The sequence below is a fragment of the Propithecus coquereli genome, unplaced genomic scaffold, assembly GCF_000956105.1.
Source record: "Propithecus coquereli isolate 6110/MARCELLA unplaced genomic scaffold, Pcoq_1.0 Scaffold10, whole genome shotgun sequence".
Classification (NCBI taxonomy): Eukaryota; Metazoa; Chordata; class Mammalia; order Primates; family Indriidae; genus Propithecus; species Propithecus coquereli.
This window is the reverse complement of record NW_012133858.1, coordinates 4,526,720-4,552,207: the sequence shown is the minus strand read 5'-3', so window position 1 is coordinate 4,552,207 and position 25,488 is coordinate 4,526,720. Positions and strand designations below refer to the sequence as shown.

General features: G+C 38.1%; 1 protein-coding gene and 1 pseudogene across 1 annotated transcript in view; one reads left to right on the top strand and one right to left on the bottom strand.

The window, feature by feature from the left end:
• SEC22A (SEC22 vesicle trafficking protein homolog A (S. cerevisiae)) overlaps positions 1-23,548 on the bottom strand; it is a 60,624-nt gene extending 37,076 nt beyond the window's left edge. Inside the window, exons 1-3 of the mRNA XM_012639607.1 lie at positions 23,533-23,548; positions 16,218-16,418; positions 954-1,117 (exon numbers count right to left, since the gene is read on the bottom strand). Coding sequence (XP_012495061.1) covers positions 954-1,117; positions 16,218-16,399 — 346 coding nt within the window. The 5' untranslated portion in view covers positions 16,400-16,418; positions 23,533-23,548. The remainder of the gene's footprint in view (positions 1-953; positions 1,118-16,217; positions 16,419-23,532) is intronic.
• On the top strand, positions 20,684-21,496 carry LOC105807896 (annotated as a pseudogene).
• Positions 23,549-25,488: the final 1,940 nt, after the last annotated feature.

Sequence of the window (25,488 nt, the reverse complement as noted above, 5' to 3'; positions counted from 1 at the left end):
AGTTGTCCAGCTAATTTCTTTCTATTTTTTCAGTAGAGATGGGATCTCGTTCTTGCTCTGGCTGGTCTCAAACTCCTGAGCTCAAAGATCCATCCTCCTTGGCCTCCCAGAGTGCTAGGATTATAGGCATGAGCCACTGCGCCCGGCCTAAACCGAAGTCATAATTTTTATAGGAATTCTTATGAAATATTAAATCTGTCAGATTTACTAGTTGCAATTACATAAGAACATACACTGTAAGTCATATGTTTTTATAAATCTGTTTTCTTTTTATTGCTTACACCATTAGAATGTACATTTGAAAGAATTAAATGAAACCAATAAAAGATATTTCCTAAATATCTTTCACATAGAATTTTATTATTGTTTACAACATGTTTTTTTTTTCCCCCCTTCTACATCAGAATTGAGCAAAGTACTGCCTCTAGGACAAATCTAGCCTGCTGTTTTTGTACAGTTTTATTAGAACATAACCACGCTTATTCATTTATGTACTACCTATGTCTGTTTTCGAGCTACAATGGCAGGGCTAAGTAGTTGTGATAGAGGCTATATATGGCCCTCAAAGCCTAAAATATAAGGTCCTTTTCTTGCTGGTCCTTTCCAGCAAATGTTTGCCAATCCCTGTTCTACACTAAATGGACTATAAAAGATTATCACATAAACACAAAAGTCTAAATCTCTGTCTTATAAATTTCTCATTGAGAAACTGTCCTCTGACATTAATTCTTTGGGCCAATAATCAAGATCTCCTTCACAGCTCAAACACAATTTTTTCTAAGAGGCATCTAAATTAAGTAAGAAGTTACCATAATTTATAGATCATTGACCAATTATTCTATCAAAAGCTCAGCAGCAGAAGTTTCTCCCCAGCCCCCCAGGATCAGATAAAAAAATTGCTTATGAATGTGGAGAAAGGATAATAAAAAGGAAAAAAAAAATCAGGCCCTTACCAAATTCAATGAAACAGTATGGTCTGACAGCAGTATTTGTCGTCATCATGTTGTAAGTAGTAATGAACTCCTTCTGAAGCTCATCCAGGAAAGAGAAGGCGAGAACATTTGGGTAATTTTCAGTGCACAACATCATGTAGCTCACTCCCAGAGAGCTAATAAAACTATAGTGTAAAAAACATTGGTTTTAAAATTTCAAATTAAATCAAGGTAATTCACTGTTTCACAAGACTGGTTCTGTACACCATAAACTGCTGCTTCAGTGGCAATGAAGATATTAACATTTATTATACATTCCAGCAAAAAATTTAAAGGAACCAAAATATAGTACTATTTTAAGTTGTGGTTTAAAAACAGCAGACAAAAAAATGGAACGTACTACAGAGGGACAACCACTATGGTTCTAACACTTCAGTTACTTATCATTTGGAGTAGAAAGCAGGGGAAAGAATACACAAATATAGAAGTGTTATAGACAGCTTCAAGTCTAACCCTTCAACACAGTGGAACTTACCCACTTTTGAGGTAAGAGCCCTTTACAGATTCTGATGAAAGTTATGTACACTCTCCCCAGAAAGATGTCCAAACAACATAGAACTTTGCACACCATTTCAGGGTGGTCACTGACCTCTTGAAGTCATCACTGACCCCAGAATCAAATCCTCTACTTCACACAGCAAAGAATTATGAATGATTGGTGGGAAAAAAAGGAGGAATTTATGAGTTTGATAACAATAAAATAACATAAAAGGGATAGAAATGAGGACTCTTGCTTACAGCAGAATACTGAGAGCTGACTGGTAAACGTGAAGGTAGTGCCAGCACTGGAAAAATCAGCATTTTGCAACCAACACAGAAAAAATTGGATCATGTAAGGACAATCATGGATGCTAAATCTAGGGGGAAATTTTGACGGAGCAGTATATTTGCATGGTTTTAAATTGGCTTCCCATGGATTGCTTATTGCAAAGAGAAAATATTACACAGTTGAAACTAGACAACACCTTGACTAAGTATTCTAACATCACTCATAAGGAGCAGATGGACATCGTCTGCCTCCAGATGTGATATTCTGATAAAGACACATTGGCTACATAGTATTCTGGCTAAGAATGCATACCTGAATCTAATCATAAGGAAACATCAGAATAATCAACATTCTATTTTTAAGAAGGAGAATGTTGTAAAAAAAGAAATCGAAATGTTTCTAATCAAAGGAGGCTAAAGAGATAGACAACTAAATGCAGTACCTAACCCTAGTCCATACAGTTCCTGTGCCAGAGAGGGGGAAAAAATGCTATCAAGGATATTTGTGGATCATTGACGAAAAAGGAAAACAGGCAACAGATTAAAGTATGGTATCAATAGTAAATTTACTAAAACTGATAAATGTACTGTAGTTAAGTAAGAGAATATCTTTAATCTTAGAAAACACACTGTGAAGTAGTTAGGAAGAAAGAGGGATGGTATTTGTGTTTCTCTCAAATGGTTCAGACAAAAAATACATCAGGTAGATAGATAAAATATTAAAACAAATGGGGTAAAATGTTAACAAAAGGTGAAACTGGGAATAGATATTATTTGAACTTGTCTCATTCATAAATTTCATACAACTTTTCTGTAAGTTTAAAATTATTTCTAAATAACAAGTTAAAAATCAAAAACAAAAACGTCTACTTTAGCACTGAAACATTTAAATTAACCATGTTCTATGGAAAAAAAAAAACTTTTTTGAACATCGCATATACCACCCTATAGTAAATAAGCAGAGCACAGCACACAAATTAGCCTTTTTTAGTGAGTCACCTAAACATCCTTGTATAGTACTGTCAACACAGCTGGTCAGACCAGGGGCAGTAAACAGAGTATATAGGATGTAACTCCCCACTCCTATGCCAGACACTGCTAATCTATCACACAACCTTTACTGCCAATCCTTGATCCATACTGGAGTCACCTCCTCTTTTTTTTCTTTAATAATGTACAGGCAGAATTTATTTTTTTCGATTGAGTGTTTAGAATATGTTCACATGATTCAAATTTTAAAAGAATAAAAAAATGAAAGGGTATACTGCACTTAAAGCATCTTATCTCCCAACCCTGCTCAATAGTTCTCCTTCTCTCGGGCAATCCATGCTGTTATTAATTTCTATGGGCCAGGTGAGGTGGCTCACGCTTGTAATCCCAGCACTCTGAGAGGCCGAGGCAAGAGGATCGCTTGAGCTCAGGAGATCAAGACCAGCCCAAGCAAGAGCGAGAACCGCCTCTACTAAAAATAGAAAAAATTAGCCAGGCAACTAAAAATAGAAACAAAAAGTTAGCCGGGCATGGTGGCGAGTGCCTGTAGTCCCAGCTACTCGGGAGGCTGAGGTAGGAGTTTGAGGTTGCTATGAGCTATGCTGACGCCATGACACTCTATCCAGGTTGGCTGAGCAAGACTCTGTCTCAAAAAAAAAAAAAAAAAAATTTCTATGTATCCTTTCAGAGAAAGTGTGTGCATATGCAAGTAAATATGTATATGTGTGCATATATATGTGTGTGTATACATGAATCTTTTTTGAACTACCACCCTAGGCAGCCAAATGGTGTGGGGTTGGCACTTATTAATACTCTATGACTGACTAATGGTGTGGAATATACTAGTGCTGAAATTGTGCTGGTCTTATGCTTCTAGAGCAACCTGGAATTCCTTTCTGAAGTTCCACTTAATACACAGTCATCTGGTGCAATGTCAATGTTTTTCAAAGTACAAGTTGTTACCTATTAGTAAGTCATAAAATTAGTGAATTACAGCGCTTTCTAAAAATTTAAATAGAATATAACAGAAAATATCGAATCACATATTGTTTCATAAAGCTTTTTAGTTTCCTACATGTATATATGTACTGTTCACAAAGTAAAATGTATTTCTTAAGGATCATAGTCAAATTTAGCCGTTCCCATTGCATTTTTCTACAATATCTAAATCAAAGTCCAAAATATGTTTTCCCAAATGATTTTCTCTTTCCAAAAAAATCTTCAGTGATTATAAAAATTCTTTGACATGTCATTAGCATTCAAATATGCTGCACAATAACTTGAATAACTTGAACACAATTGGTGACTGGCTTCTATGCTCTGGGAATTCCCAACTGGCTAGATAGAAGTTATTAATATTTCACTATCCTCCAAAAATATGACTGAAGTTTTTCAACCCCATTTTTTGTGTTATGTCAGGGTTTTACTGTATTTCCATATTAACAGAGTGAACCACAGACACCTACATAACAGTTTATCCCAAATGGTTTGTCTTGCTTGTGCTAAATTTAATTAGAGAATTGTATGCGAAATAAAGGAAACCCTATGTTTTTAAGATTGTATGTTAGCATTTTCAGGGAATCTTTATTTTGCTATAATTACATGATACTCTCTGAAAAGGCTATAAAGTGTTGTACAATATTATGGTTCTTCATAGTGAATTTAGGCTTATCATGCTTTATTTGAAATGCAAAGCCCATTTCCCAAAAGTAAACACAGCTCAGCTGATTTGTGTTTGTAATAAAAAAAATTTCTGCTTTTTCAACTATCACGAGGACAGATTGAAAGATTCCCACCATTTCATTGAAAACCACTCATGAAATAGTCTAAAGTCACGACAAGCATACCAGTTTATACATGTTTTAGTCATGTTGATTAGGTTCACTTAGCTCACATTTTATAGACAATCTGGCAGTTATCCCTCTGCCTTGAGGAGAAAGAAGAGAAATAGTAGTAATAGTAATGGCAGCACGTACAGTTTACTGACCGCTTAGTATGAACAAGGCCGTCTGCTAAGTACTTTACATATTTAATTTCATTTTCACAATAAAGGGGCACTACTATCTCCACTTTACAAATGAACAAACAGAAGCTCAGAGAGGTTCAGTAAATTACCCAAGGCCACACACCATTAAGAAGCAGAGCTAGAATAAATTTAGTCCCGATTCCAAAACCCACATTCTTTCCAAACACACCACCAACTTCCATATAGTATAGATTAACCAATTATGTCCTAATTCACCAACAGTTTTTCACCTTTTCCAAGCCAGGCTTTAGGTTTCGGGTCAGTGAGTTTTCAACATATCTCTACTTTAAAGAGAGGGATATTTTCAGGGGCCATGTAGAATTACTCACTTCTGTTGTGAGTACCCCCAGATGGCTATTCAGTCTAACAGACATGTCTGTTCTCTCTTTATTACTGTCACTCCTGAAACATACATACATACACACCCACTCTCTCTCTCTTCTCTTTTCTCCACCTTGAGCACAATTTGTAAATTCTCATTTTTTTTCCCTACTTTGCTCTAATTTCTTTTTATTTCCCTTCCATTTCTGGGCTTTGGTGCCAATGGAGCACCAAAACTACTCTACAGCTACTGCCTTTCTTCTGCCCAAGGAATTCATCCAATTTCATTACATCTTTGGTTCCCCTCCCTGGAACATGCACCAGGAACTTCTTTAGGATCAAGTGTATCCTGAACAGCTAAGGCCTGACAGAAGTCCAAAAACCAGATAAGGGGGATGGTTAACTTCTTCTAATCACTTTGTTAAAAAGCTAATTCTATCATATGTCCAAGCCATCCATGAGTGATTCCTAAAGTCCAACAAAATGAATACATGGTTTCAGACATTAAACTTTTTTTCATATCTAATTTTATTTACAAACTGTCAAAGAGATTTTACACATCACCAATTAAACACTAACATTATTATGGACAATGCTAGCCTGTTGCACCAAACTGAATAATTAGTAAAAGCAACGATCTTCCCCTCAACAGATAGTAGAACATCTAGCACAGGTCTAGCATTCTACTGCATAGGATCTGATATCAAAGACAAAGTCCCTGCCTGCCAGGAGTTTGCAATACAATCACTGGGGATGTACTTAAAACAGCAATATACAAAACAAAACAAATATATATAATGGTATTTTATAGCATGCTAAATGACAAGGTATATAGCAAACTATTTATAAATTGATATAATATTGATATTGCATATAATTTTCACTCTACAATTGTACCACTACAGATAGAAAATCTGCTTATCCTTTGTAGCCGCATCTGCCCAGTGAATAGCTTTCCTGGGTGCAGAAAAGTTCTCCAACAGGATACACCATCTCTACTCTGTTTTATTTGCTGGAAAAATATTATTTTTGAAATAGAACCTTCCACATTGAATTTCATTCTCTGAAATAAAATGTTTAAACTTTAAAATATTATATAGAAAGTGAGCAAACCTTATGTATTTTATTATCGCCAAATAAGCCTAATAAAAAATGAGGTGAAAAAAGACTTTGCCATCAGTGGTACGGTAAGGAGATGAGAAGCAGAAAGAGAGCTCAGTAGCACTGAGTGTCCACCATATGTACATTCTACTAGGAACTTCATATTTTTTCACTTATTCCTTTCTTATATGGCCAATTTTCAATTTTCTTCCAATAGTGAAGTGCCAAATCATGAGTAAAATTATCCCATGAATAAAAGACCAATTTTAGCTACTAATTTTAACCTCATTAAATAAGAAAATGTTAATATGCCATATGCTTGGTGATAGCAACTTATAACAGTAAGCTAAAGGAAAATCTGAGATGATTACACCATCAGAGCCTTCAATAAACTACAGAGCAAAGTTTGCCTTTGATATCTTCATCTCCTTTTCTACAGAGTTATTCTATTTCCTAATTCACTATTTCCCACTATCCTAACACATCTGCACTCCAGAAAATGAAGATCCTGACTTTTTTAGATAACTTATCACAGATAATCCCTAATTTACCTATGGTTATATTTCCAAAGTTTATTGCACCTACATCTTTTTTGAGACAGAGTCTCACTGTGTTGTCCGGGCTAGAGTGCGGTGGCGTCATCCTAGCTCACAGCAACCTCAAACTCCTGGGCTCAAGTGATCCTCCTGCCTCAGCCTCCCAAGTAGCTGGGACTACAGGCATGCGCCACCATGCCCGGCTAAATTTTTCTATGTATTTTTAGTTGTCCGATTAATTTCCTTCCATTTTTAGTAGAGAGGGGGTCTCGCTCTTGCTCAGGCTGGTTTTGAACTCCTGAGCTCAAACAATCCTCCCGCCTCGGCCTCCCAGAGTGCTAGGATTACAGACGTGAGCCACTGCACCCGGCCTGCACCTACATCTTATTTTCCCATAGAAACTATACTGTACCCCGGAGCAGATGAATTCACAGCTGAATTTTGCCAGACCTACAAAAAATGAGCTGGTACTCATACTGCAGAAATTATTCCGTAACGTCAAGAAGGAGGGGATTCTCCCCAACTCATTCTATGAAGCCAATATCTCCTTGATACCAAATCATGGAAAGGACACAACAAAAAAAGAAAACTACAGATAAATATCCCTTATGAATATAGATGCAAAGCCAGGCATGGTGGTGAGCACCTGTAGTCCTAGGTGCTTGGGAGGCTAAGGCGAGAGAATCGCTTGAGCCCAGGAGTTAGAGGTTGCAGTGAGCTATGATTGTGTCACTGCACTCCAGCCTGGGTGACAGAGGGAAGAAAAAAAAAAAAAAGAACATAGATGCAAAAATCCTCAATAAAATACTAGCAAACTGAATTCAACGGCATATCAAATAAATAATCCACATGATCAAGTGGACTTCATCCCAGGGATGCAAGGATGGCTCAGCATATGTAAATCAATAAATGTGATTCACCAAATAAACAGAAGGAAAAAAAAAGACCATATGACATCAATAGATGCAGAAAAAGCATCTGACAAAATTCAGCACCCTTTCATGATAAAAACCCTCAACAAACTAGGCATAGAAGGAACATACCTCAAAATTATAAAAGCCATATATGACAAACCCACAGCCAACATCATACTGCATGGGAAAAGGTTGAAAGCATTCCCCCTAAGAAGTGGAGCAAAACAAAGGTGCCCACTGTCACCACTTCTATTCAACATAGTGCTGGAAGTCCTAGCCAGAACAATCAGGCAAGGGAAAAAAAATAAAGTGTATCCAAATCGGGAAAGAGGAGGTCAAATTATTATTTTTTGCTGATGCTATGATCTTGTATCTAGAAAATCCCAAAGAATCCACACTAAGAGATTTCTGGAATTGATAAATACAATCAGCAAAGTCTCAGGTTACAAAATGAATGTTCGCAAATCAATAGCATTTCTATACACCAGTAACAGTCAAGCTGAGAGTAAAATAGAAGACTCAATACCATTCACAATAGCTACAAAGAAAATAAAATACCTATGAATATACTTAACCAAGGAGGTGAAAGATCTCTACAAAGAGAACTACAAAACACTGAGAAAAGAAATCACAGGCAACATCAACAAATAGAAAAACATACCATGCTCCTGAATCGGTAGAATCAACATTGTTAAAATGTCTATACTACCTAAAGTGATTTACAGATTCAATGCAATCCCCCATCAAAATACCAACATCATATTTCACAGATATAGACAAAATAATTCTATGTTTTGTTTGGAACCAGAAAAGAGTCCAAATAGCCAAAGCAATCTTAAGCAAAAAGAATAAATCTGGAGGCATCACAGAACCAGACTTCAAACTATACTACAAGGCAATAGTAACTAAAAAGGCATGGTACTGGCACAAAAATAGAGACAGAGACCAATGGAACAGAACAGAGAACCCAGATATAAAACCATCCACATACAGCCAACTGATCTTTGACAAGCAGACAACAATATATACTGGGGAAAAGAAGCCCTATTCAATAAATGGTGCTGGGAAAACTGGATAGCCACATGCAGAAGAATGAAACAGGATCCATATCTCTCACCATTCAAAAAAAAATTAATTCAGGATGGATAAGACTTAAATCTAAGGCATGAAACCATAAGAATTCTAGAAGAAAATGTAGGTAAAACTCTTCTATTATAGATACTGGCATAGGCAAAGAATTTATGACTAAGACCCCAATGGCAATTACAGCAACAATAAAAATAAATAAATGAGACTTGATTAAATTAAAAAGCTTTTGCATGGCTAAGGAAATAATCAACAGAGCAAATAGACAACCTACAGAATGGGAGAAAATATTCACAAACTATATATCCAATAAAGGGCTAATATCCAGAATCTACAAAAAAGTCAAACAAATCAGCATGAAAAAAACAACCCCATTAAAAAGTGGGTAAGAAACATGAACAGAAGCTTTTCAAAAGAAGATAGACAAATGGCTTTATAAACATATGAAAAAATGCTCAACATCACTAATCATCAGGGAAATGCAAATTAAAACCACAATGAGATATCACCTTACACCTGTTAGAATGGCTTTTATTAAAAAGTCCAAAAACAATAGATGCTGGTGCAGATGCAGAGAGAAAGGAACGCTTACACACCATTGGTGGGACTGCAAATTAGTACAATCTCTATGGAAAACAGTATGGCAATTCCTCAAAGAACTAAAAGTATAGACCTACCATTTGATCTAGCAATCCCACTACTCCGTATCTACCCAAAGGAAAAGAAGTCATTTTATCAAGACACATGCACTTTTATTGCAGCACAGTTTGCAACTGAAAAGATGTAGACTCAATCCAAGTGCTCTCAATTCATGAGTGGATTAATAAAATGTGATATATTTATACCATGGAGTACTACTCAGCGACAAAAAAAGGACTAGTTAATTCCTTCTGCAACAATTTGGATAGAATTGGAGACCATTATCCTAAGTGAAGTATCTAAAGAATGGAAAACACCCTATGTACTTGCTATTAAATTGGAACTAACCAATGAGCACATATGGGTATAGAGAGAAGTAAAATTCAGTGGAAATCAAGCAGGGGGAAGGGGGAGGAGGGGATGGTGAAAACCTACCCAATGGGTACAATGAACATTATTTGGGTGATGGGCACACTTAATAGCTGTGACTCAAGAATTACAAAAGCGATCCATGTAACCAAAAACATTTGTACCCCCTTAATATTTTGAAATAAAAAAATGAAAGAAAAAGAAACTGTTCTGTAACAGTAATTAGGTTCCTAGGCCAGTGCACAAGAAAGAGCACATTTAACATATGTGGTGCTGAAAAGTAGTACATTTTGCCATAATAAATAGAAAAGTAATGTGATGCTAGCAATAAGACAAAACAGGAAAGTAGGATACATAGGTTATCCCTTCCCCTAGGTGGTTTGGTTGCTATTGGTGGGTTGCATTCCCTTGACACAACCCCTCCCCACCAAACACCTAGTCTCCAAGGAGACAATGTCATCAATTTTAGTCTTCACACATACTCTGTTCCTCTCATTACTGTCAACCAAAAAAAGAGAAGGGGTGGTATTTGACTTAATTCTCTCCCCTGGATAACTTCTCTGCCACAAAAAGTGAAAAGAAATAGGAGAATTAGGAACACATGCTGTCAAGAAAAGGGTTAGGGTTAAGGGTAGCAACTCTGTCTTTTAGCAGAGAATAATTTCAATCTTGAAGCCAAAAGACTATGGTTCAGAGACACCATTTATTTCCTTTGTGATTTTGAAGGAGTTCCTTTACATCCTTAAGTCTTGTTTACCTTATTTGTAAAATAGGGGTGACAGTACTATAATGGGTATCTGCCCAGCATCCCTTCCCTCTTTCCATTTAGGGGATTACCTCCAGCTCCACTATCTATTCTATATGGCTTTGGTAAAGCTGCCTGACAAAGGGGTGGAACGCATGTGATCCAGGCCTAGCCAACTAAGAATACCTCATCACCTCTGACCACATGATTAGTCCAAAAATGGGCCAAGACACAAGCAAAACCAATTAAAGTCCTTGTCTTGAAACATGGAGGAGAGGAGTTGCTCAGCTGGACTAAAGTAAACCTGGAGCTGCCTGTGTAGTGTTTTCTAGTCTGTGGAGAACACCTATCTGCAAAAGGTGTGAGATTACACAAATGAGAGAAAGAGTCCCAATAACAACATCTGCAAAGCCAGCCCCACCTCTATCCTTCACAATATCCTTTTTTGCTTAAGTTAGTGTGAGTTGTGTGTCTGTCCCCCAGCAATAAGAAAGAGCTCTGTTTAATAGCCATTCAGAGAGCTGTTGCAAAGTTTAATAATAATGTAAATAAAGTGCCTGGCAATTGCAAGTAGTCAATAACTGGGTTATTGTTGAAGTTGTTACTCCAGTAATCCAAAAATATCACCACGAGTGAAAGGAAAGCACTGATACAGATGGAAAGTATCCTTAGTTTTAGTAAACCAAAAAAGGCAGGTAGGCCTAAAATAGCATTCCTGGCTGGAAGCAGCAGTTTGGGGAGAAAGTAAACACTCAGGCAAGAAGAGAAGTGAGGAGGCACACAGTCAGTATCAGACTTCAAACGAATTTGCAGTGAAAGAACTAAGGAATTTTATTTCTTGCACTAAAATTCACAGTAGGGTATGACTGACCTCCCAAAGGGTATTTGATTTTTCATGAGAACAGTGTCTCAATGTTTAAAGAGATCCCAAAATGTATAATTATGATTTTTAAACCCCCAAAGTCAACTGCCAAGTTTTAAGATCTCAGATGACCCAATTTAATTTTCATGACTAATCATTATCAGTCATTTTTTTAATTGTGGCATAAGTTTATTCATTAAACATTTATTATAGTTTAGGGAAAGTATCCTTCAACTTATAAAACAGATGAATCCCTTATAATTTTATATAGATAGAATTGCATCTATATCAATTATATCTATATCTCACTATGGAAACCACAAAACCAAATACCCTCACACTCCATCCCACCCTGCCCAATCCACAAGTTGAAACCTTTGGAGAAAATGAAGACAACTCCATGGCACTCCAAACACTGCCATACTCGCAAAACAACCAACCTTCATTTAGCAGCTACTATGACATGTGCAAGGCATTGTGCTAGCACAAGCCATGCTCCACAGAATATGCTCCGTCAGCTAAACTGAGTATCCAGCCACTACAATCAGATGAAATTCATCATTTTCCCAATACACAGGGGGAGAAAATTAAATGGATTTTCTCAATTTTAAATGTGACTCCTCTAACTTTTTTTTTCCCCCTCAAACCCTGGCTTCCTCAGCCTATTCAACTAGAATCTAATGTGAGGTACTACCTGGTTTGGCACATAATTATAACATGTAGTTACTTTGGTAGTATTCTGCAAAGAAAGGGCACTTTAATGTCTATACAAATTTGAAACACAATGCTAAGAAATGAGGAATTAAAAATAGTATAAGCCAGGGCAAACCAATTTCCTCAGTGAGTTACAGCCCAGTTATAGAGAGAGGACAGAGAAATAAAAATTAAATTAAAAATAAAAAATTTTAAGAAATGATGAAAAAGGCAGTCAAGAAAGTTCTACAGGCAATCTGTAGAACTAGGGAACAAAGGGAGTGAGATCATTACAGAAATGAAATAGTAACGAGGAAGAAGTGGATTCAAAAGAAGTAGGCTATCAGCTGGGCTTTGAAGGAAAGAGCAGTATTTAACATGGCTAGGAGAAAGGCCCTGTGGTGGCAATTCCAGGCTGTGCTATCATGTTGCTACTGCAGATCTGGCAAACTCATGGTGGTTAGAAAAAGAGTTGTGATGTGAGAATTTTAAGTCTGGTAACACACATAAATTCCCAGTTTTATATATTTCAGTCTAAGCTCATTGCCATATACTGTAAAAACCTCAATAAACTAAAACCAACTAACAAGACCTCTTAATTGATAATAGAAAATACATGAAATCCAGGTTGTCAGGAACTAGAATTAAAAATTCCATTTTTCAATCCTTTTTGAAAGCTTGGCTACAAAAATAACATGCATAGAGGTTCTTCTATGCATAGGTTTAAAAGCTACATAATCTATTTATTCCTTTAGACATATCTGGATTGTATTCTTGGATCAGGCCAGATTAGACCTCTGCTGATTTATCCCACTCCTAAACTCTCTCATAAAATTGCTTTTTGCATCATGCCATTTGCTTAATCTAAGGACTATAAGAACAATCACAAAAGTCTCATTATCATGGCTGCTGGAAGAATGCTATCCAAATGCAGTCCCTCTTTGTGGTCTTAGTAGCAGGAAAAACAATGTTTTTATCCAATGGCACTAAATCCTACCAATTATCCATTCTTTGCTTTGGCCACAAGGAAACAGTAATATTTCTAGCCTTTTTCTAAAACATGAATGAACTATGTAGTTTGCATCTCCAGAAGGAAATCTTACTTCAGTTTATTATTGCTCCTATCTCTATTTTCCTTCATCTGATTTCCTCGCTTGTCCTTTTGAATTATTTTTGGAAATTGTTCAAATCCTTTGTGTGGAATAAGATGGGGTATAAACAAACATAAAACCTAGAATTCACAATTAAACAGAAGTAGATGGGTTAAAATTTTACTACATTTTACTCTACTTTCAAGAAAATAAGTCAAGGGAACAAAAATCATTTGAAAAAAGTTGGGTTTTAGGGTTTTTTTTAGTCCAGGATATCTACCAGAATATACATTCAAGCCTATTTCCTGTAACTTTGACATCTCTCTACACCACTATACAGTAACAACTGAAACTCAGAATAATGACCCAGAGCACTAAAAGAGCCTATTAAGGAAAATATTTAAATGTTTCAAGTTTTTTTCTCCTAAAAATAGAAGCAGGCTAAGACATCATTTTACATATATTTGAACCACCACATCACCACCACATTTTCTACTTAAGCCCTCAAAAAAACCAATTAAATATAACATCTCATTATCTTATCATTATCCAGGTGATCCAAGAAGTTGCGGACATTCTCTGAGGTTCTATTCTAGGCCTCTATCTAAACTCCATGGGCATTTCTACCCTCGCAATTTCAGTCACATGTATGTGAATGATTCCAAAATATCCCACCTTTACTGGCCTGCCCTGTCAAACCTCAATTAAAGTAATCAAAATGGAGCTTCATCATCTTTTCTTTCTTTCTCACCTCTCATAAACAATCCCTTCGAAAGACTTCATTTCTGACAATGACACCATCATTCTGTCCAATTCCAAGGCTTGAGTCATTTTTGCCCCTTCCTTCTCTTCATCTCTAGTATTCTATCTTATCAGGCTTGATCACCTCTCTTGAAGTTTCTGTTTGGCATTTCCCTTTATTATTTTTAATTTTTTCAGAGACAGGCTCTCACTCTGGCGGAGTCGCCCAGGGGGAGTACAGTGGCTCGATTATAGCTCATTATAACCTTGAACTCCTGGGTTCAAGGGATCCACCTGCCTCAACCTCCTCTAGGACTATAGGTATGCACCACCAGCTAAATTTTTAATATTTTAATCTAATATTTTAATATTTTAATCTAATATTAGCCCAGCTAATTTTTTAATATTTTTTGCCCAGGCTGGTCTCAAACTCCTGGCCTCAAGTGATCCTCCTGCCTCAGCCTCCCAAAGTGCATGGTTTACAGGCATGAGTCACCATGTCTGGTGGTATTTTCTTTTTCATTTGCACTTTTACTTTCCTACTTCAGGACCTAATAGTAAGTTGACCTCTCTGCCTTGTCTCTCTCCTCTCAGACTTTCCATTTCACCTTATGTTCCACTGTCTCAGAATTGTTTTTTATCAAGTCACTTCCCTCAAACCTGCAACAGACCTTCCTATAACCTATTACATCAAAGTGACATCCCTCAATCTGAACTTTAGAGCAATCCAGGATCTGGCCCCACGCTGATTATCACACACGTCTCATAACTATCTATAAATCACTGTCCACTATACCAGGCTAAGCAGGTTAATGCACCCACCACGCTAAGTCACATTCTTTGCTTATTCTGCCTCTCTTCCTTACACCTGGAATGCCCTCCTCCCTGCTTCAGCCAATCTTTTAAATCTTCAGGACAGGGCTCACATACCATCTCAATAATGAAGTTTATTATATGCTATATAGACCTTGTTCTTATCTGATTTCCTTCTGTATGTATAATCAGTATCAAACTGCTCAGAAGTTACTTGTTCTCTAATTGTGTCATGTGTATGCTTTCCAAGGTGGTCTCATCCATTCCCATGGTTTTAATTACAAATGGTAAGCTGACTCCCAAATATAAATCTCCATACTTGTCCTCATCACTAAACTTCAGACTCATACATCCAGCTGCCTACCTGGCAGTGCCCCTTGGGTGTCTAATGGCCATCTCAGACGTAAGATGTCCAAACATAACTTTTAATTTTTACCAATGAAACACACTTATCCTCTCCGGTCTTGCTCATTTCAGCCCCATTATCCATCCAGTTCCTCGGGCCAAAAAACTACAAGTGATTCTTGATTTTTCTTCATATCCCACTTCAAACCATTAGGAGGATTTGCTTGTGTTAATCCCAAAATATAGCCCAAATCCAACCTCTTCACTATCACCCTAGTTAAAGTTACAATCATCACCTCTACCTGAACTACTCTAAGAATCTCCTGTCTGATCTCTCTGCTTCCACTCTTTCTCCCTTATGGCCCATTCTTCACAGAGCAGCCAGGATGATCTACTCAAAGCCAAAATCAGATCACATAACTCTCCAGCTTAAAACTCCCCAGTTGCTTCCTATTGCATTAGACTCAATAGACAAATAGACTCCAAACCCATCATGGCCTAGAAGGCCCTAAATAACCTGTCCCATTTCTACCTTTCCGACCTTACCTACTGTTACTCTATTAATTGTCCAAAATGCTTCAGCATCATTGGTTTTCTTTCCGTTTCTTGATATGTATAAAAGGGCTTCTCATTGGTTGTTAACCTCTGCCTTGCTCTTCATCCACAGCATCCTTCACATAAGTGCCTCCTCTCTCACCTTTGCTCAAATGTCACCCTATCAGACAGGCCCCCGATGACCAAAGATTTCCCATACCCAGTTTAACTTTCTTTATATATAATACAGTGATAAGTGCTATCTCCTCCCACTGGAACGTAAGCTTCTTCAGCTTTTTGAGGGCAGGTATCAGGTAAATTTTTTTTTTTTATTTCCCATTCCAGTTTGCCTGCTATAATTCTGGGGATGTAAGAGTGCCAATAAATACCTGGTGATCAACTTATAAGAAGGAATATATGTGATCTGCAAAACTATAAAATTTTCAAAAGCCAGATATAAATGCATAGAAAACTGCAAAAAGGTTTGTGACACAATGATTACTATTTACTGTAAGTTCAGAACAACATGATTCTGTACTTGAACAAGTTTTCCTAAACTAGTCAAGCACAATTTCCATTGCAACCACTTAAACATCATTAAAACAAGCACCACTATGCAAGTGATTCTAATGAAACAAACTGAAATCTTACTTAATGTTATAACGTCCAGTTTTCAGTGTACATCTATCAGGAAGTTGAGCAAGTTTCCTTGAGAGCATTTTAAAATACTTTCTGCACTCCTGCATTCCTGTGCTTTGTTCATAATCAGTAGAAGCAGAAAGTGGCAGTCCATCTCTGACACGAATGACTGAGGCAGATAAAATCATAGACATTTCAACCGATAGAGAAGACCTAAAACAAAATAAACAATTCGGGTTAGATAAAAATTAAAGCCAAACTTGATAAGCGTACGTAAAAATGTTCAACTTACTAGTAATCAAAGAATATTAATTAAAACAATGGTAACTATGCTTCACTTAAAAAATTACCTTTTAAAAAAATAACACTTGCTTTTGTCTGATATTCTCATAAATACAGGTGAAAGTAAAAATTGGTACAAACACCAATTCTCAAAACAATTTGGCAATTTCAATAAGAGTTTAAAAAGTATTTATGCCTTTGACCTTAATAAATGTATAACCCTATCCTGAGGAAAATAATCAGAGATCCAGACAAAATTTTAAATAGAAAGACATTCTTCCACTCAAATAACTGAAAACAACTTAAAAAATCCTACAACAGGGTGATGGTTAAGTAAATTATAGTACATCCACATGATGGAATATAATGCAGCAACTAAAAGTTATGTTTGTGGAAAAAAAGTTTAATAATATGGTAAAATACTTATATGTTAAGAAGAAAGCAGGATAAAAATTGCAAATGTTGTTTTCCACAAAGATAAAGAGAAGGACAAAGGGAGGGAGAAACAGAGAAATGAATACAGGAAAGATGCCAAAATCAAAATAATGCTCATCTCCAGGAAATAGTATTACAGGTGATTATCATTTTATAATTTCCTAAGTGTTCACACTATCTATAATAAGTATATGTTACTTTTATAATCAGAAAAAAAGTATTTAAAATAAAGCCTAAAGCTAAAGGAATACTGTTTTAATGTTGTTGTCAATCTTTTTAACCAGAAAGTAAATCATAATGGCTTCTTTTACTGGATTCTGGTCATGTTTTACAAAGACAGATAAAAAGACTTCACAGGCCTAAGTCTGAAAAAAACCAGGTAAATAGTCAAACTTTCATAAAAGTGGTTTATGAAACCATACACAGTGGTTCTCAAACTTTAGCTTATATAAGAAGATTAAAGTTTGGTTAGAAATGCAGATTTCTGGGCCCATTTCTCCAAAATTTTGACCCACTGACTGTGGGGGCTTGGGAATCTTAAATTTTAACAAATTCCCAAGGTGATTATTTTGCTTATTGTCTAAGGACCATACTTTGAAAAACATTGAATTAAAACATGTTCACCATCTGACATTAAGTGATAACTCTTCTCTGTCCGGCCATCAGAGCACAGAGCCACTAAATGCTTCTTCACTAGCAGTAGGGGCAACTGGTGAAAATTCAAACATTTGATACAAATTTCATAGGCTTTTTTCAGAGATATTTTATCTCAGAGACTAAATTAATCTTTACCTGCCCACTTCAGCTAAGTCAATATTACCTCATTTCAAAAATGAAAATTGAGTTAGTAATGTGCCCCCCAAAATGCCATAGAAAACCAACTGGTACAGAGTTTGGAAACCAGGAATTAATAGTTTTCTTGCTGTGTGAAGTAAAAATTTTACTGTCCATTCCGGGTGGTAACTGATCTGACAATAAAAATCAATCCAACTCACAAATCTAATGCATTAAGTTTACTATCCACTTTTCATGAGGAAAGGGGAGGAATCTTTAGGTAATATTAATAATTTGTCATTATCCTTTAATATTTTTCTCCTTCATTTATTTAAAGAGAAAAAAAAAAGCAAGTTAAATTAGCCTTTTTACCACAATAGAATCTTCAAACTAAAGTTCCAGTGTGACATATACAAATCAGCATTTTTTTCCATTCATCCAATTTCTCTCCTGAAAGCAGTAGCAAGAGAAAGCTGAGATCCCTGAAGAGAGGATATCTATACTGTACCCCCCTCTTTAAAAATTGTACCATGTTTTATTTAATTATCAAACCAAAATTGTAACATTTAGCCTAAGTGTAAGAAAGTAGGAAAATGGCCGGTGCGGTGGCTTACACCTGTAATCCTAGCACTCTGGGAGGCAGAGGCGGGAGGATTGCTTGAGCTCAGGAGTTAGAGACCAGCCTAAGCAAGAGTGAGATCCTGTCTATACTAAAAATAGAAAATATTAACTGGGCATGGTGGCGCGTGCCTGTAGTCCCATCTGCTCGGGAGGCTGAGGCAGGCGAAGCACTTGAGCCGAGGCATTTGAGGTTGCTGTGAGCTAGGCTGACACCACAGCACTTTATCCTGGGCAACAGAGCAAGACACTGTCTCAAAAAAAACAAAGTAGGAAAATGTCTTACTTGATACTGTTAAGTATTTATTATTTAAATATAATATAAATCGTTATCTTTCCAGACATGGAACTGCAAAGAAATAACCATTCTGGGAATCAACGTGACGGTAGATTGTGACTGATAGTTCCAAAAGTTCATATTTTAGTATTTGAAAGTAGACTTCATTCTTTTATGCCTGACCTTTCTAGGAACCTAATAGCAATATTAGGAATAGTCTTTATAATCATGTTGCCAACTTTCATGTAGTCTTCAAAGTTACTCTTTTCTTTTTAATGACTTAGAAGACAGAAAGATATGATTCATACTTCTTGAAATACATACCGAGAAAAGAATACTACTTGTAAGTTCCATTTGTTTAACAAATATTTACTATCTACTGTATGCCGTGGATTATGTCAAACACTAGGCATACAGAGTTCTTACCATCAAGAAACATCACCCCCAAAATTAGAGAAATTTAAATGAAAAAAGCAAACACAACACAGACGGTATTGCCCACCATTTTACTAAGTGGAAAACTAAAATTAGACAAACTTGCATTTCCAATATTCCTAATACACACTTTAGTCTTTCACCAAAAGCAGAACACAGCAATTACATTTTCTGTCAAAACTCTTAAAAGGTTGTCAGAGGATTGTTTCTTATCTATCAACAGACAAGATTTTGAGGATAAAAAGTGAAATCTCTTCCTCTCAGAGTAATTTGATTCAGCATCCAAACCAGTTGAACTTAAGAAAGCAAAAGAAATTGAAATGAATGTCTGATGATCAATGCCAGCCTTAACTAATTTGTAGATGGATTCCAATCACCTCAGGACAAGCAGTCTCTCCATCAACTCAATAAACATACCCTTCCCCCTTTTTAAAAATTTTTACCTTGAATTCATAATGTAGTTTCTTTTTTTAAAAACTAATCTTGTCTAAACTGTGCTAGTAAAAAAGAAATCTGTGTATATCAAGGCCAAGTAGAGTTGAGCACTGTTGGGGTCTAACCAGGGTGTGGTTGGGAAAACCCCCAAGGAAGAACCAGTGGAACTGTGGAATGCAGAGGTTACAACAATTGCACAGGAAGATTAAGGTGCAGTAGTTTTTATCTTATCAGGGCCATATATATTTTTTTAGGCCACCGGTCCATTTTTCCTCACCTTTAACACAGAGAAAATATTACACCTGCCTTTAGACAGCAGCAGATACCTCACTGGGAATCTGAGTAGTGGCCTATTTTTCCTCTCCTCAACAGGAATATTGGAGGAAAAAGCCCAAGTAAGAACCTAGGTAAATATGGGTTAACTTTTATGTAAAGGCTAGGAAAATAAACTCCCACAATGCCATACTATTACTGCAGTGGTTAATAACTTCTTAGACTCAAGATAACCAGACGCTGACCCCTCTTCTTCAGAACCATGTGAGGTAATGACTGTGGGCCAAGGTATCAGAAAGGCAATAAAGAAAATCCAAAATATAAGTAGATTTTGTATCTTCTTTCTATCAAAATGCTCTCATAAATGCCTCCTTTAAGATTAAAAACATTTACACTGGGGTAAAGCACTCACATTTTATTTTAGTTCATCACTTCAGTTATCCAAGTACCACTTGAGAATTTTTACCTTATCTTCATCCCACCTGTACTATTATTTACCTAACATCAGTCTTTCAACTGACTTACATTTTGCCCTATATATTTTTAGCAATATCTGTGAAATCAGTTTTGAAGTATTAGGTTTTTCTCCTCATTTCAATTAAAATAAATGAAACTTTTTTTGTTTTATTCAAATATGTGCGCAAAAATTTTTGGAGATTTTTTTAAATATTCAACTGCTTATGATATTATTTTGCATACGTGACAGTACCAAAGTTTGGGGGACAATACCCTTGCTACATATTATTTTATCAAAAGTGCTGAGAGAAATGGCCAACCCCAGGACACGTAATGCTGGTGCTGTCATTCTCTTCTAAAGAAGAGCTTTTCCTCCTCAAGTGGGGATGATTATAGTTCTTCCTAAAAAGGTGGCACAGGGACCTAACTTTGAGAAGAGCTACTGAAGACACCTCCTTTTTTCCTCTTTCATCTTTGACAAGTCACACCTCTGATGGCTGCTCTTTTTCTAAATAGGTTAACTCTACAAACCATAAAGGCTGAGAATAATTGCATTAGAAGATGTTTTGGTGAATACATTGTGCAAAAGAGAGCACCAGCATAACTGTACCCTACTGCTTCTGCCCCAGGGCTGTCCTTCCTAATTCATACAAAGGCTTTTAGCACCGTCCAAGACATCCAGGACGAGAGAAAAAAGAAAAAAAAGGATGGAACCACTTTTAGTAACACGGGAAGAAAAATTAATGAGCGAATTATTCACGTACTTGATGAGAAGGACAATGATTTGGGAAACATGCACCGAGCAGATGTGATCAGACTCCTGGATGAGCGAGACCTGAGGCTGGTGCAAAGGAATCCCAGCGCGGAGCCCCCGGAGTACCAGCTCATGACAGGGATACAGATTCATGAAGAACGACTGAGGCTGAGAGAGAGGGAGAAGGCTAGACCAAAAACTGGACCAACCCTGAAGAAGGAGCTAACTTTTTCTTCAAATATTGGGCAACATGATTTGGACACGAAGAGTAAACAGATTCAGCAGTGGATTGAGAAAAAATACAAAGTTCAAATTACTATAAAGAAAGAGAAAAATGCAGATGAGCCAGAAAATAAAATGGAGGAGATATTTAATCGAATACTCCAGACTATGCCTGGAATGGCTACCTTCTCATCCTACCATCCATCCAAGGGAGGAAAAGCATTAATGTGTGTTCTTCGTCCTTTAACCAAAAAGGAAGAGAATGAATATACAGTAATTCAAGAAACCCAGAAAAAAGACACTTTGAACAAAGAAAATGGAAATGAATAAAGGTTCAAATGTTCTACAACTGTGATTTTAATAAAGAAAAATATGCTTCTGGGAGAAAAAAAAAAGTGCTGAGATCTGTGGGAAGAAAGCTATACTAATTGTGATGTACAAGGTGGGGGCAGACTGAATGAAAAAGGGAAAGGACTTTACATAGCCATAGCTTAGCAGGAAGGCACTTGGGAGACAGAGCATGAAAAGGGGAGGGAAAAAGGTACCAAGGGCAGCCAGAATTTATTCTGCCACTTTGTGCCCCCTATCTTATTGGCAGTCTTTGATACTCCTATTATTCCATTTTGAAATAATAATGAAATAACAGGTTAAATTTTAAGAGGCAGTACAGTATGGTAGTTAAGAGGACAGACTCTGGAGCCAGGCTGTCTGGGTTCTAATCCTGGCTCCACCATGTTCTTAGCCATGTAATCGTGGGCAAGTTTTGCCTTTCTATACCCCAGTTTCCACACCTGTAAATTATGGCTACTAAAAGTATATATCTCACAGGATTGTTTTAAAGATGCCAATAGTATCTGTCTCATAGGATCAGGTAAAGCACCTGAAACATTGCCTTGTAATATCCTAAACGTGCTATATTAAGAATTTGCTATGCTATCCTTCTTACTTACTGATTTCCCTCTATAGACCAGGCATTTTATAGGCATTACCTCAGAGAACCCTTCCAAAAACCTGTCAGGTAGGTATTACTAGTTTCATTTTACCTTTGAGGAAATTCAAGCCCAGAAAATTTAAGTAATTTGTTTAATCCCTAAACTAGTAAGTGACCAAGTAGGAATTTAAACTCAGGTGTAACCCTAACGACTCTATGAGACACTGCCTCTCAACATGTCCAAACTTCTTACTCAAACACATGGAAAAGAAGGACACAGGCACCCCTTTCACAGGACCTGGGCTTCTTTCACACCAACAAAGCATACACTTAGACTTTGATCAGTCACTCACACACACACACACACACACACACACACACACAAGGCCCTAAACAGATGTAATGGTTCTCAGCACAGAAAATGCCCAAATGTCCCATTAACTTAGGCCATGGTCACAGGTGTCAGATTCAAATACTGAACCTTAATATACCAGATTACAGGTATTGCTCATTCCTTACAATTATAGCATGTGAGCAAATACCAGTAACATGGAAAGTGATTCAGAAGTTTTAAAAGTGGCTGTTCCACCTGTCAGCTGGGTTCGCAACATCTCCAGTATAGAGGCTGACACTTTAGGTCTGGGCTGCGCTTTGCCTTAGCTGAACAGGCATAAGAAGGGCTGGTTCTCAAGCTCTCCACTTGATCCAGGTGCATGATCCAGGGAAGTAAGCAGCAGGAGAAAAATCTAAAGCTGTTTTCACTGGCAGAGAGACTCAAGCCAGTTCGGGCTTGGCCTTCTCTTTCAGAGACCCCCTCCGCTTGTCAAGCCAGTTGCTCAGGTCTACTTTCTGCCACACTATTCCCAAAGTGCCATTAACAGAGCCTCAAAAGGTTTCTGTGAGCCAACGCAGGCAAATCTCTGGGCTCCGCGCTTATTCCACCTCCACAAAACGCAAAGTAAGCCACTGGTTCAAGTCCCACCCTGCCTAAAAGAAATAGGAAATGGCACCTCACGCTCTCTCGGGCCACCTGAACAGCCTAGGTGGATCACCGTGTTTCTGACACCTGGGCGCCAGGGATCCCACCACCACCGGCTGGTAGGTCAGGGAGACTGGCCCTCCCCCTCAGGCACTCAAGCTCCAGCTGCCCCATACCCGAGGCAGGCCAGCCAAGGGGCAACCGCCGCCCGCGCGGCCCCACGGGCCCCTCAAATGGAAGTGGGCCGGGTCCCTGCATGCCCGCTCCTCCAGAGCTCCGCGGCCCCAACGACACCCAGCTCCCAACCCCACGGCACGGGCTTGGTTCCTCCCCGGGGGTACGTCTGTCGTCCCGAGGGCGAGGGGCGTGGCTGGGGCGCGGAGACAGAGGGGAGCGGCCGGCAGGGGTTCGAACACCCCTACGCAGAAAAGAGGACTGGGAGGAGCCGGGAAATACCTGTCGAGCCGAGACCCACCGCTCCAAGTGACGCGCCACGCAGTGCATTGTGGGGCCTGGGCGTGGCCTTCCGGCAGGGCTGCCCGGTATCCAACGTGGCTCGCGCTCGCGGAATCAAACCCCGCCCCCGCCCCCTCGGCTCTCTCAAGCCAATCGGGTACTGCGGAGAGGCCACACTGACCCTCCCCCTCCCGGGGCCCGCCTTAGTCCCGCCCCTCCAGGAGATTAGCAGTTCCTCCCGCACCTGCGGCGGGAGATTGCTCTAGTTTCTGGTGATAGAACTGTGCTGTCCTCGGTAATATGGCTAATCTCCCCAGCCTGCCGCCTTGTGTCTGGAGGCCGTTTGTCTCTTACACGCGGCCCTACAGCAAACACTTACCACAGGGCTGAGAGACAAGCCCCCTCTGGGTGATGAAGGAAAGGACCTGCCCCTATCTGCCACCACTCACAGGAAGGAAACTAACCATGGCAGAGAAGTGCCAGATACTAGACCTACGGCCCACTTCCAGCCTTCGCATAGGTCGAGCATTATTAAAAAGGCATTTACTGAGTTCCCATGTGCCAAGCACCGCGTTAGGCATTGGGTCACAGGAGTGAACGTAACACTTGATGGAATTTAAGGTCTAATAGGAGCAAGAGACATTAAAGCATAAATCGTTACATAATTATACATTGTGATCAGTACTATGAAGGAAAATTAGTGGGTGCCATGATGGGTTAATTTTGGACTGTCAGAGAAAAGCCCTCTTAAAAGGCACTTCCTTTTAAGCTCCAGGCATATTAAAGAGCCTGAAGGAATGTTCCAGGCCAAGGGAAAATTATGTGTGAGGTTGTTAGGGCACGAAAGAACTTTGTGTGTTCTCGGAACTAAAAGGAAGTCAGTGTGGCTGGAATATAGGGAGCAAGGAGAAACTTGAGCTGAGCTGTGGCAGAGGCCAGACCATACTGGCTCTTATTGGCCACATTATAGATTTCAGACTGTATTTTGGAAGCTATACTAAAGTCAATGAGCAGCTAGTAAAGACTGTTAAATATGATCTGATTTACATACTTAAGAGCTCACTCAAGCCTTTTGTGGGGAATAGATTGGAAAAGGGCAAGAAGGGTTGGTTGCTGGGAGGCCAGTTTGGAGGCAGTTGCATTACTCAAGGCCAGAAATGATGGTGGCTTGAACTAGGGTAATGGCAGTAGAGACAGAAAGAGGTGGATAATTTCAAGATATGTATAAATCGGAGGTGGAATACAAGGGACTTAATGGATTGGTTTGCCAGAGAAGGTCAATAAAAGAAGACTATTAATGATTACTCCATAAAGAACTAGATGGACTAAGAAGCCATTTGGAAATATATAAGGAAGGAGCAAATGGTTTGGAATATGTTAAATTTGAGGTGCATATAAATGAAGGGGTAAAACAGATTTGGATATCTAAGTCTAGAGTTCAGAAGAAAGAGCTGGACTAATTATATAAATTTGGTGGTTGTTGGAGTGACTTAACCCATCATTTCAACAGAAATTTATTCATGTGTTCACCAAGAGACATATGTATAAGAATGTTCATAGGATGAATAAATTTTAGAATATTCACAAATAAAACACTTTAAAAGATAAAGAATGAATAATCTACATCTGCATGCAAAGCATGGATGAATCAACCGATTATAAAATCAAGTGAAATTAGTCAGACACAGAAAACGCATACTACTTGATTTCACTTACATATTGTTCATAAACAAAAATAATATCACCAGGCACGGTGGCTCACACCTGTAATCCTAGCATTCTGGGAGGCCAAGGTAGGAGGATTGCTTGAGGCCAAAAGTTAGAGACCATCCTCAGCAAGAGCAAGACCCTGTTTCTACAAAAAATAGAAAAATTAGCTGGGCATGTTGATGCGTGCCTGTAGTCCCAGCTATTTGGGAGGCAAGGCAGGAGAATCGCTTGAGCCCGGGAGTTTGA